Here is a 15,460-nt window from a genome sequence, read left to right as displayed (position 1 = left end):
TGTGTGCAAGCAATGGTTTTTTGTGTGTGCTGTAATGACTCCAACTGATTCTGACAAATTTATTTTTCATCAATGTATATTCTCTGTTGTGAGAAAAAAACAATATGCAGAAATGACCATTAATTAACCAATGATCAATAAGACAATGTGGCTAGTTAATTCACCAACAGAGGAACCACATGGTAACACCAGTATGACATCCATGTAAACTTAACAATTATAAAATACGTATACTCAGCGATGTACAAGACGTTCAGTCATTGGTGCCAACTGTTACTGGGCAAAAACAAATTTGTATCTCCAAAAAAGACGTGACGGTCCTGATAAACACACACGTGGCTGAGCACTCCTTAACGATAAACATGTCCCCACAATTGTTAGGGGCCATTTCATTAACGCCTGGGTGACTGTGTTGATAATCCACTCATAAACTGGAACTGGAAGACATTAGGAGTCTGACGCTGAGATCTGAGGAAGACAGAAATGGACTGACTTAACAATTACATGAGAACACCTTCCCATGAAGAAAATGCAGAAATGTGATACGTTTCCTCACACGTTAACTGTAAATAATTTCTTACCTTGTAGGAGTGCTAAAGGACGTCGGTGTTCCTTTTTTTAAACGGAGGCGAAATGATTTTGATTAAAGACAGAATCCAATTAAATTTCTGAGTTGAATAAGCACAATGTATCCAGTTTAGTCCCAGAAGAGCTACAAAAGTGTGTTTGCAACGACACTTACTGAGTACGTGTTCACGAAGAGAACTATGGCTCGAAATAGAGGTAGCGGATCCAGGAGTCTGACAAAAACAGAAACAGTTCCAAATTGTACAAAGTTGATAGTTGAATATTGAATTAGTGCTAATGAGGACCTGGTCTATGACTGTGTAATTATTATTATTGAGCATGAACATTTTGGAACTTGTAGTCTGACAAAAGCAATCTTAACTAAAGGTCCACTTACTAGCCTCTTCTACAGGTTTACATTACATGTCATTTAGCGGACGCTTTCATCCAAAGCGACTTCCAATTAAGTGCTTTCAACCCTGAAGGTGCAAACTAGTAGTACGTGCAAGTACATTAACTTTAAATAAGCAAAACTACAAAGAGACGTGAAAGTGCAGCTTCAAGAAATATATAATTTTTTTCCCCTCCTCTCTTCTTTTCCTTCTTCGTGTCTATCCGAAGGTTAGTCGGAAGAGATGTGTTTTTAGCCTTTGGCGGAAGATGCGTAGGCTTTCGGCCATCCCTGATGACATGTGAGCCACATTTCATCAGGGGATGGAGTTTGCATGGAGATGGCATCTCTTAACAGCAGAACAAACTCCCATCAGCTGAGCTGAAACCTCCTGGAAAGCTTTAGTAAAAGCTATTTAGTTGACCTTGAATTAAGAGGTTTGTATTGCCAAACTGTTACTACCTCTACGAGGGGCTTTAAAAAGGTGCACAATAATCTAAGAATAGATGTATCTTTTTTTTTTTTTCTAAAGTGTTTTTGTTTTCAACATCACAACATACTTACGGTGTTGGAGGGTAGATGGGGACCTCTGTCTCTGGCCCACGCCTGAGACTCTGCTGAGCCTAAGTAACTGAGACCCAGACATGTTTTGAGCATTAAATATATTTTGCAGTCATTTTATTAAGTGTAGATACGTGATGGTGTTTGCACATACAGAATGAAATCCACCAGAGCATGACAATGTTATACATACCTCATAGTTCTTGAACGAGGGGTAACTGGTAAACGAGAACATGCACACACTCCTTATTAACTTGGCTTAAAATATTTGAAATGGACTACCGATGCCAAAAACGTTAACTGTGACAACTTAACACAGAGTTTACCTGGAGGGGTGACAGCCACAGGTAGTGACATCCTTTGAGTGCTATATATGAGACAAAAAGTTATTACTACTTCGTTTTAAAAAACTTTAGTATTGGAAAGTTTGTTACTAAACCGAATAGTCCTGAAATATAAATTGGTTTTACCCATCTATATGAAACTGTCCTGGAGAAACCTGTGGCAAACAGAAAGTGTGCAGGTTAAATTAGATATTTAACTTATTACCTGAACATTGGCATTTTTTGGCATGAACTTTTCCTTTATTAGACTTCTGGAACACTTACCCTCCGCTGAGACAGTGGCTTTTTCAAATCAGCAGTCTCTCTTTTCAGATCTGAAAGCTGCTTTTTTAAGTCGGCATTTTCTCTTTTCAGCTCGGAGAGTTGCCTTCTGATGACATATGTGGAAGGAATAGCGTTGCAGTCGGGGGGTGGGGGGTTATTTACACAGTCACAGAGGAACAATAACAAATACTAAAAGTACCTGTAACCCTGCTCATTGACTTCCTTCAGATGCCTTTCCAGTTCAACAGACTTATGCTTGAAGTGTGCCGTGACTCTCTCCATCTGTCTCCGCTGAAAAAGGGCAATCTGAGGAGCATGAAGACCTCCCAATCAAATATTCTTTCAGTGAATACACAACATGATGTAAATCAACTTTGGCTTTTGGATTGTAGCTCAGTGATTCTTATATGACAATGACAATTTGTAATGCTTTTAATCTCATATCTAATATAATATCTGACGCAATCTGTTGTTGAAGGACTCACTGGCGGGTTAATTGACTGGCTGCTCTGACATTTAACATCCCTGAATAGCAATTAAAAATGACAGCGGCAAGGAAGCTTGGGTGGCCGCTGCACAGAGGAGACAGACCTGTGAAGTGTGCTCCAGCCGTGACTGGATGAGCTTCACAGGGTCCTTGAAAAACACCCTTTCCTGTGGCTTCATCTGAGATTAAAAAATAAATAAAAAATGTGTGCAAATATAATTAGTAAAATAAGTTAATTCTCTGTTGGTGGCATTGGACAGTAACCTGCTGTGAAGAATGGCAAACTCACCAACCTCATCTGTGATGGGCAGATAACTGCAGCTGGCCCCACATACACTGCACTTCTCTGTGGGAAAAGACATGATCACAAGAAGCACAACTAGCCTGAAACTGTCTCATTTGAGCCACAATATTAAATAATTATAGTTGTGGAAGCAAACTGACTTGACTTATAATTGTCTTACGAGATTTAATGCATGCTTCACAGCAAATGTGGCCACAGCTGGACACAGCAAACTTCGACCCTCTCCTTGTGAAGCACTGATTACAGTGGAACCAGTCCATTTTTAGTCCTGTGGGTTGTTTCCTCCTCTGCAAACACGATGTTACAATACACAAATGTGATTATGTAAAATGAAATATTACTCTACATCACCATAAGTATGTGGACACCCCTGGTCACATACTTTTGAGTACTTTTAGTATTGGGTTGTTTTTTTCCTGGCATGGACTTTCCCATTTCAACATGACAATATCCCCCTGAACAACATTAATGCTAAAAATGCCCACAGTTTTGAAATGACATGTTCAAAAGGTGTCAGCTGTAGAGCTGCAAAGATTAATCGATCAATTAGTTTTCAACTATTAAATTAATTGCCTTAACTTTTTTGATAATCTATTAATCGTTTTCTTTATCTGATTCCAGCTTCTTAAATGTCAATATTTTCTAGTTTCTTCACTCCTCTTTGACAGTATATATATATATATATATATATATATATATATATATATATATATATATATATATATATATCTTTGAGTTGTGGACAAAACAAGACATTTGAGGACGTCATCTTGGGCTTTGAAAAACAGACATTTTTTTACCATCTTCTGGCATTTTATAGACCAAACAACTAATCGATTAATTTTAATTTGCTCGACAATTAAAATAATTGTTAGTTGTAGTCCTAGTTATTGCCACACATACATGCATAGTCTACATGGCCATGTACGGTACTAGTTCAGTAAGTATGTAGATAAGTGTTAATATTAAGCTTTTTTTAGAGCTTCACAAAACTGGATTATTTTTTTGCCTACAAATTACACAATGTAAATGTATCACGCTCAACCATTTTAGCATGAGATGATTCTGCAACACCACAACACACACACACACACACACACACACACACACACACAGTCTTAAGTAAATACAAAGTTAGCTTCTATCATCTACAATGCTAACCGTTCTATACATCCATGATACTAACAGGTTAACGTTATATAATTGGCTACCAAAGTGTTTGCTAGCTGACGTTAGCTAGCTTAATTGTAGAAAAATAATAACGTTATCCTGTTTGGCTGGCTACAGACAGAGGGAAAGAAACTGGCTCAAAACTTTCATTACACTTTGGTTAGAAGATATCTGCTCTCTCATTTGTTATTTTTCTAACATTACCTGTCGCCCTGCTCAAAAGTAGTTGAAGTTGTATCCTAACAGAAAAGTTATTTTTCAGCCGGCTCAGCAGTGAAGTCCCGCCTCTGCCGAAGTACAAATAGCGGATATCGTTCTTTGTTGGGATTGGATGAGTGAGGAATGAAGAACCCCGTTTCTGGTAAATTTATACAGCCAACTTTTAACATCAATGACATAAGTATAATATGCCAGAGTTATTAGATAGTAATGTACCTGGAAATGTATGAGGGAGGGGATAATTCATTCATCACCCACCATTTCACACTTATTTTCCTGATTTAAAAAACACCATTGCTTATTTTACTAGTCCTCTAAACCAGGGGTCTTAAACGTGTTTTAAGCAAATGACCCCTTAAACTAAAAGAGCGAGAGCAGGGACCCCCCCCCTCTACATATATTGTATAAAATGAAGTTGCATATTAAACTGGGCCTTAAAACAACATGTAGGGCAACCTAAAACCATTATACATACTTTTGCATAGAATATTAAGCTTTTAAAAATAGCCTAAAACTTGTTGGCACGATTTTATAAATCAGGTTTTAATGTTAAACATGTGGCACAGTGAATCCTTAGCATTACCTGTATCTGGATGGCTATCTTAGGGACTACCTTACATATAGGCCAGTAACCCTATCATCAGTGGGGATTTATATTTGATAATGTTAAATTTGTTAAGACTTTCATTTTTGAAAAAAATAAAATAAAAATAAAACTTCAAAAATTAAGACTAATTTGGAGGCCCCCCTGCATCAACTCTGGAGGACCCCCGAGGGGTCCCAGACCCCCTGTTGAAGATCCCTGATCTAAACAAAACACCAAGGACACCTGTTGTCCTTCCATGTTTTCACTCCAATTAAAAGCTACATCACCTCATAGCTTAATTATATGGGTTCTTAATCAGCCAGTAGGCATATGGGGTGATGGATTAGATTGCTCAGGATCCGCTGGCAATTTAGAGTCCAAGTTATGTTGGACTTGATGATCTACATTTAGGTCACCTTGAAATAAATCCCAAGTCCTTCTTGTATATGAAGGGAGATGTGAGCATCTCAACCAAGGAATAGGTTCAGTTGACATCAAGAAAACAGTCATGAAAATAAGCACATTGACAATCACACAAACAAGCTTAATCATTTAAGCTGTCAAGTAAAATTTGGTTACATCTTTAATGGCCACATTACAATCTGAAATGCACACTGAAATAAAATCCAAGTCAGATTGTAGGAACCACTCTGGAGCCATTCCTGTTGGGAGAACAAAAAGTTTAATTGAGGTTAAATGTATATTGCAAATGCACAATAACTTGCCCACCTCAGATACTTCAGGAATTCACATCAGTAATGATAAGTGGCCCAAGGACTGCTTTTTCTAATATTCCATGCTTTCCTGGAAGGAAAAAAAAAATACACAGAAGTTAGTACAGCACAATGAGACCAGTTTGATAAAGCAGAAGTTGTGTAGATACCTGATGCTATACTCCTTGTCCTCCTGGACTTGCAGCTGGATTCACAGCAGTCACAAATATGGCTTAATGCAGAGTTGTCCAGCAGCTGCCAACTGAGTTAATGAATAAAAGAGTTATTCAAATTGTTCCATGGACGTCTAATTTTTGGACGTCTGCAATTTGTCTGCAGCATCAGAAAACTGCGCCAATGCTGAATAACTCAAGACCTTAATCATTAAAAAACAAAAGTTCCAATACATTTACCCATGCTCTTTGACATAGTAGCAGGCCTTCTTTGTGTCATCAAGACCATTGGGATACCAAGCTACAAGATTGCAGTGGATGAACACCTGTGTGGAGTTGAGGAGTGCAGGTTGCAAGGCATGGAAGTTTCCAGTATTTAAAGTCCTGCATCTAAAAAGATGAACATGCATAGTCTATAGAACTGAGACTAGTTTACCTTTTCTCCGGGAGCAAACCTAAAGGCTTGAAGGGATAGGCGGATCTCAGAGGATTTTTGCCTCGGTTCGAACTTCGACCGTGATACCATGCTGTCCGTGAGACATCTGTGTGGTTAAACAACATTTGTTTTACTTTCAGTGTCTGGACAAAAAGTCAGTCAGTCAAGTGTTTTCATTGCCAGTGCAACAGGAGTACCCCTTATTGGTGATTATCGGATATATACTGCTTTCAGGCTGCAGAGCCGATGTGTAAGCTGCTACGCATTCCTCAAGAAGCAGCAGCATGGGCTGATGGGTCTCCTGCGCCACACTAGCCATGATGGGGATCATTGAGCCCAGAGGAAAGGTAGTAGATTCAGCAGGGCCTGAGAAGTCATCTATAGCAGTAAATAGAGTCATTAAGTTAAAAAAAAGAAAAAGAAAAAAGGAGTCACTGCGAAAGGTGCCATTTCCAGTGAGGTCATGTTTTACACCCACCGTTCATGAGTCCTACGTGGAACACAAGATCGCCTAGACCGAAGGTATTAAACACTGGTTCATAAATCGGAGGATACCAGTCTATGGGCCTGCACAAAATAAAGCAGAGTGAGCTCCTGCTGCCATTAAACATGTGTATCTGTAGACCATTTATTCACTTTGCACTCAATGTTGAAGTAGTATGAATACCCACCTCTGAAAAGCACAGACAACTGGGTGAGTAAAGGCCAGAAAGCGAGAATCAGGAGAGGAAATGTAGATCAGGTCATTGGTGTACATCAGCTGATCCCCAGTAACCTACGGAAGACAACAACTGTCGCTAAAGCTGTAGGAATAGTGGACTGAGAGTTTGCAGGTATGACTGTACTACTCACCATTCTCCTGAAGTTACAATCATTGATATCCACATTGAAAACGGCCTCCCTGGCTGAAAAGCTGGTGGGATAACAGTTACCCAGACGAAAGAGAGATAGATCAGCCTGGGATCTGCTCTCTGTCCACACCAGCCTCACAAAATCTAGCATGCAGTCCAGTTTCATGTCTGTAAGGGATACAAGCACATAACTCAAGTTTATACCCAATTTCAGGTAAAGATGATACATTGTCCTGCATTCTGCCACAATATCATACCTGCATAGACAGAAATGGCAGCTGACAAGCTCAAAAGCAGTGCAATTTGCCAAAAGAAAGCCATCATGACTGATGCCTGCTGCTGACACTTAGGGTGCTTTTACTCCTCGTGACTGGGAGACATTAATCAAGAAAACCTCTTTCACCTGATGTGTGTCAACAGGCTCAGGTGCAGCAGCCATCGAGCTAATTACAGCTTGGAAATCAGCTGTCATTGCATCACACATTAGACCCATTTCATTTTGATATGGTGCAGCTTGATCACCGGCATGGTAACAGATGTCATGTTTTGTAGAAATGTGTCACTTTTCATAATTTACATAAAAAGACATGAATTGACATTTCACACATACATTTAAACATGTATCATGCTTATATCATTTACATTATATTAGCATAAAAGAATCGCACAGATGTGCAAGGTAACCAAACAACCTCAAACTGTTTCTTTGCCACTATTGGTGCAACCATGCTGCAGGTATTGCATACAGGTTGAGTTGTAAACCGTGTTTAGTTGCCCGTTTTGTCCTCTTTTTACTATGTAAACACTTGTCCTTGCACTCAGGTCTCTTTGATTTTAACTGTATGGCCAGAAAATAAAACTCCATGCTACATTCAAATGCAGGGCATTGTGGTCCAAAATTGGATTTGTCAGTCAGAATGTTTATAAGTTAAAGCCCTTTAATAGGTTTTAAATCTGATACATGATCTGTGGCAATGCTGCATTATCACAATGTATGGCATGATTTGCAGCAAGAGCTTGGAACAAATGGGAAGGTATTCAGAAGAAAAATGTATATCCCTATTCATGGGTTACATCCTGTAAAATAAAATAGTCACATGGCCTACACTGTATAAAGATGAGTCTGAGGGCCACATTGTAATTGAGACAGTCTTGCCTTAGAGAAATCATCCAGGTGCTGTACAGCCAAAGAGTTGAGTCAGTTGCATTGAAACTTCTAAACCAGTGATGGGAGAAGAGATTAGTTTACAGGCTGAGATTTACCACAGACATCAAGAAATTGTGTAGCAGGTTACAGCTCAGATATGCAACTTGGACTTTAAAGTCTGGATACTTTCACTTTATCATTCCCTGAAAAAAAAAATTATGGTATGAATACAGCTTTTAAGAAAAATAAGTAATCTCACTGAAGTTTTCACCAGGTTTATTTGTACAGAGGCTTTAATATTTATGATAGACAATTCAAATTAATCTGCAACAGTTTTAGATCATTAAGCAGATGTCTGTCTTGTAAGTCAGGAGGCCGAGGTCATCTGCTACTGGCCCCTCTGTTGGGATCATAATCTCCATCATCTTGGGCTGGGCCTTCTGTTGAGAACTTTTCATCATATTCCATATCCGTTTTTAGTCATGCGTTTAACAAAACGCTCCATTTCAGGACATCAAGACCTTAAACCCTAAATGCTCATCATTGCACCTCCGCTGCAGTAAGAGACACCTCCGATATGTCCTGGACGTTTGAGTCAGAAGGATCAATTACGATCAGGGGTCCCAACACTGAATTGTGACTAAAGCCTTTAGATTCTGAAAAGGAGAAAGATTATGACTTCATGAGGAAACCGCACAAAATGGAAATAAACCACCCAAATTGTCAGAAAAAGAGATACCCCATTTGACAGCTCTTTTTAAGCGAGGGGTGCAGGTTGAATCACAGCAGCTACAGACGGAGCTCTGAGAAGGGTCATCGAGTAGTTCCCATCTGACAACAGGAGCAATCACAGAGTCATCAGCATGGCGTTTTACAGCTTCACACAAATAAGGCATACTGGAATTAGATTTCAGGTTTATAACAAAAAAAAATACAGCGTTGAAGACATTAACATCAGCTCTTCTATAGTACGTATCCACGACTTCACTTCCGGCATTGCTCAGTTACTGCCGGATTTCATTCTTTTGGCTGGATGTCAGTTACCTTACGCTTTCTTAGTGTTGGAATTTTAAATTCTGGTCAATCTAGCTCGACTATCTGTCCAATCTGAGTTTTCTGTTGCACGACTAAAAACACAACTTTTGAACGTACAAGTTCCGCAAAAACAAGTTCCTTCACGGGGCTATTTTGCAGCAGCACTGTGGCTCTGCCCGGTGCTTAGCGCCTCTATGACGATTGGGATTAGTTTAAAGAAATTCCAATAAACCAGTGTTTTTCTCCCATCCCAAAATTCTTTGGACTACCCAGACCCTCCTCTGCAGCACTGTGGACAAAGGTCTGGCAAAGCAAGACCAACTCCTCTATAATCTGTCATGTTGAGTTTTTAGAGTTTCTTTTGAGGAAACCTTGGGGCAAGCAATTATCCAATTTCCATTTACAATATAGTGCAGTCAAATGCATAGTTACATAAGCAGTACTGGATAAAAATTATGAATAGTTATACATTTTAGAAGCTATGCTTCTTCACATGCAAATTCATTCAAGATAATACTTTCCTCCAGCTTCAGTGCTATCAATGTTATCATTGAATGCTCATCAAGTTAATATATTTCCCAAAATGTCTTAATGGTTCCCTTAAATAATTACCTCAGCTTCTCCTTTACATAATGGCAAGCTTTCTTGGTTTCATCAAGAACTTCAGGATCCCATGCAACCAGCTTACAGTGAATGTACACCTGAGGAGCACATCAAGTCAACATTTGTTATGAATAAGAGATTCCTTATAGCAGTTACCATTTACCCCTCTCACCTCATTTCCAAGAGGAAACTTGAAGGACTGCAGGAAAAGGACAAGTGCAGATGAGTGGTAGCGAGGGAGGAACACAGAGTTTGCCTTCATGCTCTCCCAAAGACACCTGAAGAAATGTTAAACTCAGATATAGACTTTCAATTCCAGAAAACAATTGGGAAAATTAATCCATGTCTGAATCATACCCCTTATTGCCAATGATAGGGTAAACCTGGCTGTCAAGCTGCAGCTCTGGTGTAGTGGCTGCCACACATTCCTCTATGAGCAACAGCAAGGGTTGGTGGGACTTCTGCTCCACTGCCGCCCATATTGGCATGAACGAGCCCAGGGGGATGACGTTGGTCTTTGCTACACTTGTTAATTCCTCTGTAGGGGAAGTAAAAAAGGATTAGAATGGGTCTTTGAGTATCATGTTGTATTTAGTCCTGAGAACTCACCATTGAGGAGTTCCATGTGGAAAACCAGCCTGCCTCGGCCTTCAGAAAAACTGGATCCAGGATTCAGGAAAGTGGGGACCCACCCCTCAGGACTGAAAATTGAAACGTTTTCTCATCTCACATTTCAGCTTTAAACTGGCAATTCATTCAAAGAGATACTCCTACCTTTTATAAGCACACTCAATGGGATACACAAAGGAAGCAGGTTTGGACTTTTTATTTGGTCTGAAAGTCAGCTCATTTTGATAGAGGAGATGCTTTCCTTTCACCTGTAGAAAAAAAAAAAAAAAACTTAAGACACTAAAGAGGCAGCGAGGCATTTTAAATAAATAAATAAATAGAACATTTACATTACCAGTCTTTTAAACTTGCAGTTAACTAGTTTGTAATTGAACTCTGCTTCCCCCTCTCCGCTGGGCAGAACATTAAATTTAGATGGTAAGCAGCTTCCAAGGAAGAGACGAGCAGCATGTGGCACCAACTCCGCATTGATCCTCCATGTGATCATTATGGAGTCTTGTTCACAGACTACTTTGATAGCTGCAAACAAATTCTCATGACACCAGTTTCTGAAACACTTGACCATAACCAGAAGGTTGACACATTACTACATACACGTGCAAATACTACCTGTATTAGCATCAGTTGTTGCAAAAACAGCCATGATTACCACACCGAGGAAGAGTTGAGCCACCATGACTGAATGATTAAGGTCACATTGGAAGTGACACTATTTGTAGACTTCCTGCCAAATTAGCAGAATGATTAACACCTGTGTGAGAGCAGGGCATCGTTATGCTGGGGTGTTTTTGTGCATTTTCAAAATTTAATATTGCAGGGTGTTCATTTTGACAACTTCTAAATGAAAAGGGACATAACTGTAGCCTACCTTTATTCAAGTACTGTACGTAAGTACAATTCAGAGTTATCTACCATACTTTGTGTACCTCTACTTTGCTACATTTCAGAGGCAAATGTTGAATTGATTCTACTGCATTCATTTAACACCTCGGGCGCGTTCAACCTCAAAACGGTGCGCGCCGTTCTGCTACGGTTTCCGTGTTGAACGACATTGTTTCCCCGGAATGGTGTGTGCAACCATGGATGGATGGATGGATGGATGGATGGATGGATGTGCAGTGTTGGGAGTAACGCGTTACAAAAGTAACGCAATTACAGTAATGTATTCCTTTTTGCTTTAACGCAGTTATATAACGCATTACTAATTCAATTTCGGTAATATTATTACCCGTTACAATCTCAGTAATGCGAGTTACAATGCATTTTAACGCAATTTAAAAGAATTTCCCAACACCGCGAAGCATTTGTTCACAGGAAAAAAAGCCGTGAGTATTATTTCATAACATCTGTGTCCCAACAGCTTTTAAACATGTCGGGAATTAATGTTTAGGCTTGCTTACACGTAAATAATTGCAGTTTATCAGCCGTGGAGAGTAACTCTGCCTGTAGTGGAATGGCTTGACGACCAAAAACGCTTGTCTTTTACTGTGACCATTTACTGTTCAATATGTTTCTGTCATGAACGGTAATAATTATCACAGTTGCAGTTTTACAAACAAGAAAGTGAGCAACTTAGCTTGACGGACATGTTGCATCCATAGACAGTATTTGTTGCATCAACAACATGCATAACATTTGCATCTCAGTAAGCTAGCAAGAGTACACAAGGTACACAACCGACAACTTCCGTGTAGGCTACTTCAAAATAAAAGCACTTCCGGTGACGGTTCGCAGTAAAACTAAATTACTGTTAAACAAATAAAGTTGTGTACCTTTTCACATATCAGCTGTAAATCAACTGTAAATAATGTAAATAGTGAGTTTTCACTATAATTTACAATTTCATTTAGACTGTTTTAAACTAAACAACATGAATTTCTTATTCAAGTGCTTTAAACAAACATTTTACAACAATGCCGTAGGCTACTTCAATACAACTGTAAGGTACTTTTAATTGAGTATTTTCATTTTCTCGTACTTTCCTATTGTACGTTTTACTTATCTATTTTTTATAGCTTTAGTTACTTTGCATATTCATATTAATTATACAAAATATTATGAATAATCTGTGATGTATTAAAGTGGATAAAGATGAGACTTTATTGATCCAGTGGTGAAATTCACAAGCTAGCTGCCAAGTCAAACTTCCGCTGTTATTTTGGTGAAAGTAACTCAAAAGTAATTCAAAAGTAGTGTAACGCATTACAATTCAGAGACAGTAATATTGTAATATAACTTATTACTCTCAAATGACAGTAACTAGTAATATATATGTATTACATTTTGGAAGTAACTTGCCCAACACTGTATATGTGTACAACGGCTTTGAGATATGTTTTTTCTCTCTCGCTTGGTGGGTGTGTTTCTCTTTTATTGGTTGTGTCACAGGTGATAGCCAATCAGCAGACAGGTATATCTAATGCTGCGTTCATGCCACCTCGGAATAACAGGCACCTGGTTACGTTGTTTTTCCGACTGGCAGCGTTCACACGGTCGGGATGCGTCAAACGTCAGTTGTCAACAACGCGTCACCAACTGGGGAACTCTGTTATCAAAATCCCAAAATCCAGCCCGAGTTTCCCACCTCTGATTCCCACAGGACGTTACGTGAATGGTGACGTTTTCACTCGGAAAAACGTTTTTCCGATGTCCATGAACGCACGGTAAACTCGTGGTAATAAAAAGGCAGAGCGCTTGTCCACACAACCGGGTGTTCAACGCACCTCCGTTTCAATTTTAGAGAACGTGTTGCTACGTTTAGTCGGGGCTGAGCGTGGCCCTAGTAACTCATTATTTTACAGAATAATATTTGACATAGGCTACACAACATGGACAGTTTATAAAACAATACAATGATTCAGATGAAACTATTCAACAGTATTCTTTTATAGTTCAAATTAGATCCACCTGGACAAGCTACAATATTAAAATGCTTACATATTACTGTGAGTAGTAATGATCCTTTGATGTAATAGCACCTTTTTTTTGCTGATATTTTCATACTTTTTCTTGGGTGAAATTGTACTTGTAATGAAATATTTCTAACGCGTTATTATTGTAAAAAAAAAAAAAAAAAAACGTACGTAAATTATGTAAATATTGATGTCCATGTAAAGCACTGAGTTTAGAAATAGCTGATTATTATTATTATTATTTTTTTTTTTTGTTTGTTTCTTTGATCAGGTCGGAACCACTTTTCTGTGTGATTTAACGCCATCACGTCCGGAGTGTTTAGCGTTGTACACAGGAAGTAGCTTCAAGTCTGACAGAGAAGGAGGTTGTAATTTGCAAGTATATCAAGAGTTTTGGTCAGTTAACAGTACATTCAATTTCGAGTTGTTGTACATTGTTTATTCAAGATGCTGATCAAAGTTAAGGTAAGGCCATTGGTTTATGTACGCTTACACTTCTTCGCTGGCTCGTCGCTGTTGTTGGGTTAACGTTAGCCCGCTAACAAAACTGACCCGGTTCGCTGATTCATTTCTCGGCCGGGGGCAGTAATTTATTATAATCTATAATCTCATTCTATGATAAACCAAAAATGTCTGCCTGTTTTTTGGCTCAATATTAAGTAGGACTACCAACTAGCTATCCATATGCTGCTCTTTGGGTAACTCTTGTCGCCATTTAGTAGCTATGTTGTTATCAGATAGCTTGCTAACTTGAACGCATCATCAAAGCAGGTTAGCCAATTCCTTGGCCGGTGTTATAACAAAATGTGGGACCCTTGGGATTCCGTTAAGATAGAGGATAGTAGACCACTACTGGACACCAGTTTGTGCTATTACGATACTGTGGCTGGAACGATAAATCTTAATCTGCTGGTTGAACAAAAATAATGAATCAGTAATTTGGGTTTTTTTTATTAGGCGAAATGCCACACATTCTCTGGATCTAGCTTCTCCATTGTAAAGATTTGCAGGTGTTGTCTGTTTTACATCCTTGGAAATACAATGTGTGGCCATGATAAAAAAAATAAAAAAAAAACATTTGCATAGACAATACAGCTGAAAATCTGACGGGTCACATAATTTGGTGTAAATCGGACAAACTTCTACGAAAAAGGACAGTTGTTTTTATTTTTACTTCCATGTGCATTCTGCCTTGTGTTGAATTAACATTAGTTTCAGGCTGTATGTGTAATTTCAGAAACCAAAGCTGGTGTTGTTGATGTGATCATGTTAACATTATGTTTCAGACTCTCACTGGAAAAGAAATAGAGATCGACATTGAGCCCACAGACAAGGTGAAATATAAGATAGAAAAACGACACACTAACCTGTATTCTATTGACTCTCAAGGCACCATCCCATTTCTAAATGTCTTGTTTATGTTTAAATGAAGGTGGAGCGAATAAAAGAGAGGGTGGAGGAGAAGGAAGGGATCCCCCCGCAGCAACAGAGACTCATCTACAGTGGAAAACAGATGTGAGTTCCTCCAACATGAACACATCTTGCTCTGTAGTCAATGTGAGATGCTCTTTCTTAAGTCTTCTCTAAACCATCTCGCTCCTGTTGTTTTGCTCTCAGGAATGATGAGAAGACGGCTGCCGACTACAAGATCCAGGGAGGCTCGGTGCTCCATCTTGTGTTGGCGCTAAGAGGCGGCTCAACGCTCCACGGGCCCTGCATACACCTCTCCTCCTTGTCATGAGTTGATTTTGTCATGGGGCCAGCGAGTGCCAACGCTTTAGGTGTCTGTCACCGTCTAACCATGTTTCAGCACAGAGATCTGAAATCCTACGCTCCTGTGCAAATGCACAAAAAAAAAATAAAAAAAATAATCAACCAACAACGGCAATAACGAGAAAAAAGGACGTTCTAATTCCTTTGTAAATGTTTTTTGTAAACCCACATTGGCTTTCTGATTTTGACCAGTTGATGCTGGCACCCACGCAGTACAAAAGACAGTTTGAAAACAGTGTTCTTTTTGCTTGTGAATAAATGCTGAAGTTGATTTAAGCATCTTCCTCTAACACA

At 39.1% G+C, this 15,460-nt stretch overlaps 4 protein-coding genes across 5 annotated transcripts; 1 reads left to right on the top strand and 3 right to left on the bottom strand.

The window, feature by feature from the left end:
• Positions 1 to 6: 6 nt before the first annotated feature.
• Positions 7 to 4,475, bottom strand: LOC120568617 (RING finger protein 212B-like). Its single transcript, XM_039816234.1, has 13 exons — positions 4,293 to 4,475; positions 3,079 to 3,205; positions 2,908 to 2,960; positions 2,719 to 2,793; positions 2,327 to 2,433; positions 2,128 to 2,233; positions 1,990 to 2,018; positions 1,846 to 1,886; positions 1,713 to 1,737; positions 1,523 to 1,589; positions 743 to 800; positions 582 to 612; positions 7 to 468 (listed from the first exon to the last, which is right to left on the bottom strand). Exons 2-13 carry the CDS (start codon positions 3,176 to 3,178, stop codon positions 393 to 395), a joined length of 768 nt encoding a protein of 255 aa, XP_039672168.1. The 5' UTR covers positions 3,179 to 3,205; positions 4,293 to 4,475; the 3' UTR covers positions 7 to 392.
• A 983-nt stretch (positions 4,476 to 5,458) lies between these two features.
• LOC120568040 (zona pellucida sperm-binding protein 3-like) lies at positions 5,459 to 7,460 on the bottom strand. Of its 2 annotated transcripts, XM_039815224.1 has the most exons (10): positions 7,324 to 7,460; positions 7,068 to 7,234; positions 6,887 to 6,990; positions 6,694 to 6,782; positions 6,413 to 6,593; positions 6,216 to 6,321; positions 6,020 to 6,105; positions 5,777 to 5,868; positions 5,623 to 5,697; positions 5,459 to 5,555 (listed from the first exon to the last, which is right to left on the bottom strand). In XM_039815224.1, the coding sequence occupies exons 1-9, from the start codon at positions 7,388 to 7,390 to the stop codon at positions 5,633 to 5,635; spliced, it is 957 nt and encodes a 318-aa protein (XP_039671158.1). In that variant the 5' UTR covers positions 7,391 to 7,460; the 3' UTR covers positions 5,459 to 5,555; positions 5,623 to 5,632. The 2 variants fall into 2 exon arrangements, with proteins under 2 accessions (XP_039671158.1, XP_039671159.1); XM_039815225.1 differs by lacking the exons at positions 5,459 to 5,555; positions 5,623 to 5,697 and having other exon boundaries at positions 6,014 to 6,105.
• Positions 7,461 to 8,472: 1,012 nt separating this feature from the next.
• zp3f.2 (zona pellucida glycoprotein 3f, tandem duplicate 2) lies at positions 8,473 to 11,223 on the bottom strand. The gene is made up of 9 exons (XM_039815223.1): positions 11,091 to 11,223; positions 10,816 to 11,000; positions 10,626 to 10,729; positions 10,461 to 10,552; positions 10,209 to 10,389; positions 10,024 to 10,129; positions 9,861 to 9,949; positions 8,953 to 9,044; positions 8,473 to 8,869 (listed from the first exon to the last, which is right to left on the bottom strand). The coding sequence occupies exons 1-9, from the start codon at positions 11,155 to 11,157 to the stop codon at positions 8,754 to 8,756; spliced, it is 1,032 nt and encodes a 343-aa protein (XP_039671157.1). The 5' UTR covers positions 11,158 to 11,223; the 3' UTR covers positions 8,473 to 8,753.
• A 2,472-nt stretch (positions 11,224 to 13,695) lies between these two features.
• Positions 13,696 to 15,437, top strand: nedd8l (NEDD8 ubiquitin like modifier, like). The gene is made up of 4 exons (XM_039815226.1): positions 13,696 to 13,858; positions 14,680 to 14,727; positions 14,826 to 14,908; positions 15,011 to 15,437. Exons 1-4 carry the CDS (start codon positions 13,841 to 13,843, stop codon positions 15,132 to 15,134), a joined length of 273 nt encoding a protein of 90 aa, XP_039671160.1. The 5' UTR covers positions 13,696 to 13,840; the 3' UTR covers positions 15,135 to 15,437.
• The last annotated feature ends 23 nt before the right edge of the window (positions 15,438 to 15,460 follow it).

This window comes from Perca fluviatilis, chromosome 11 (genome assembly GCF_010015445.1).
Source record: "Perca fluviatilis chromosome 11, GENO_Pfluv_1.0, whole genome shotgun sequence".
NCBI lineage: Eukaryota > Metazoa > Chordata > Actinopteri > Perciformes > Percidae > Perca > Perca fluviatilis.
This window is presented reverse-complemented; position numbering and strand designations above follow the sequence as displayed.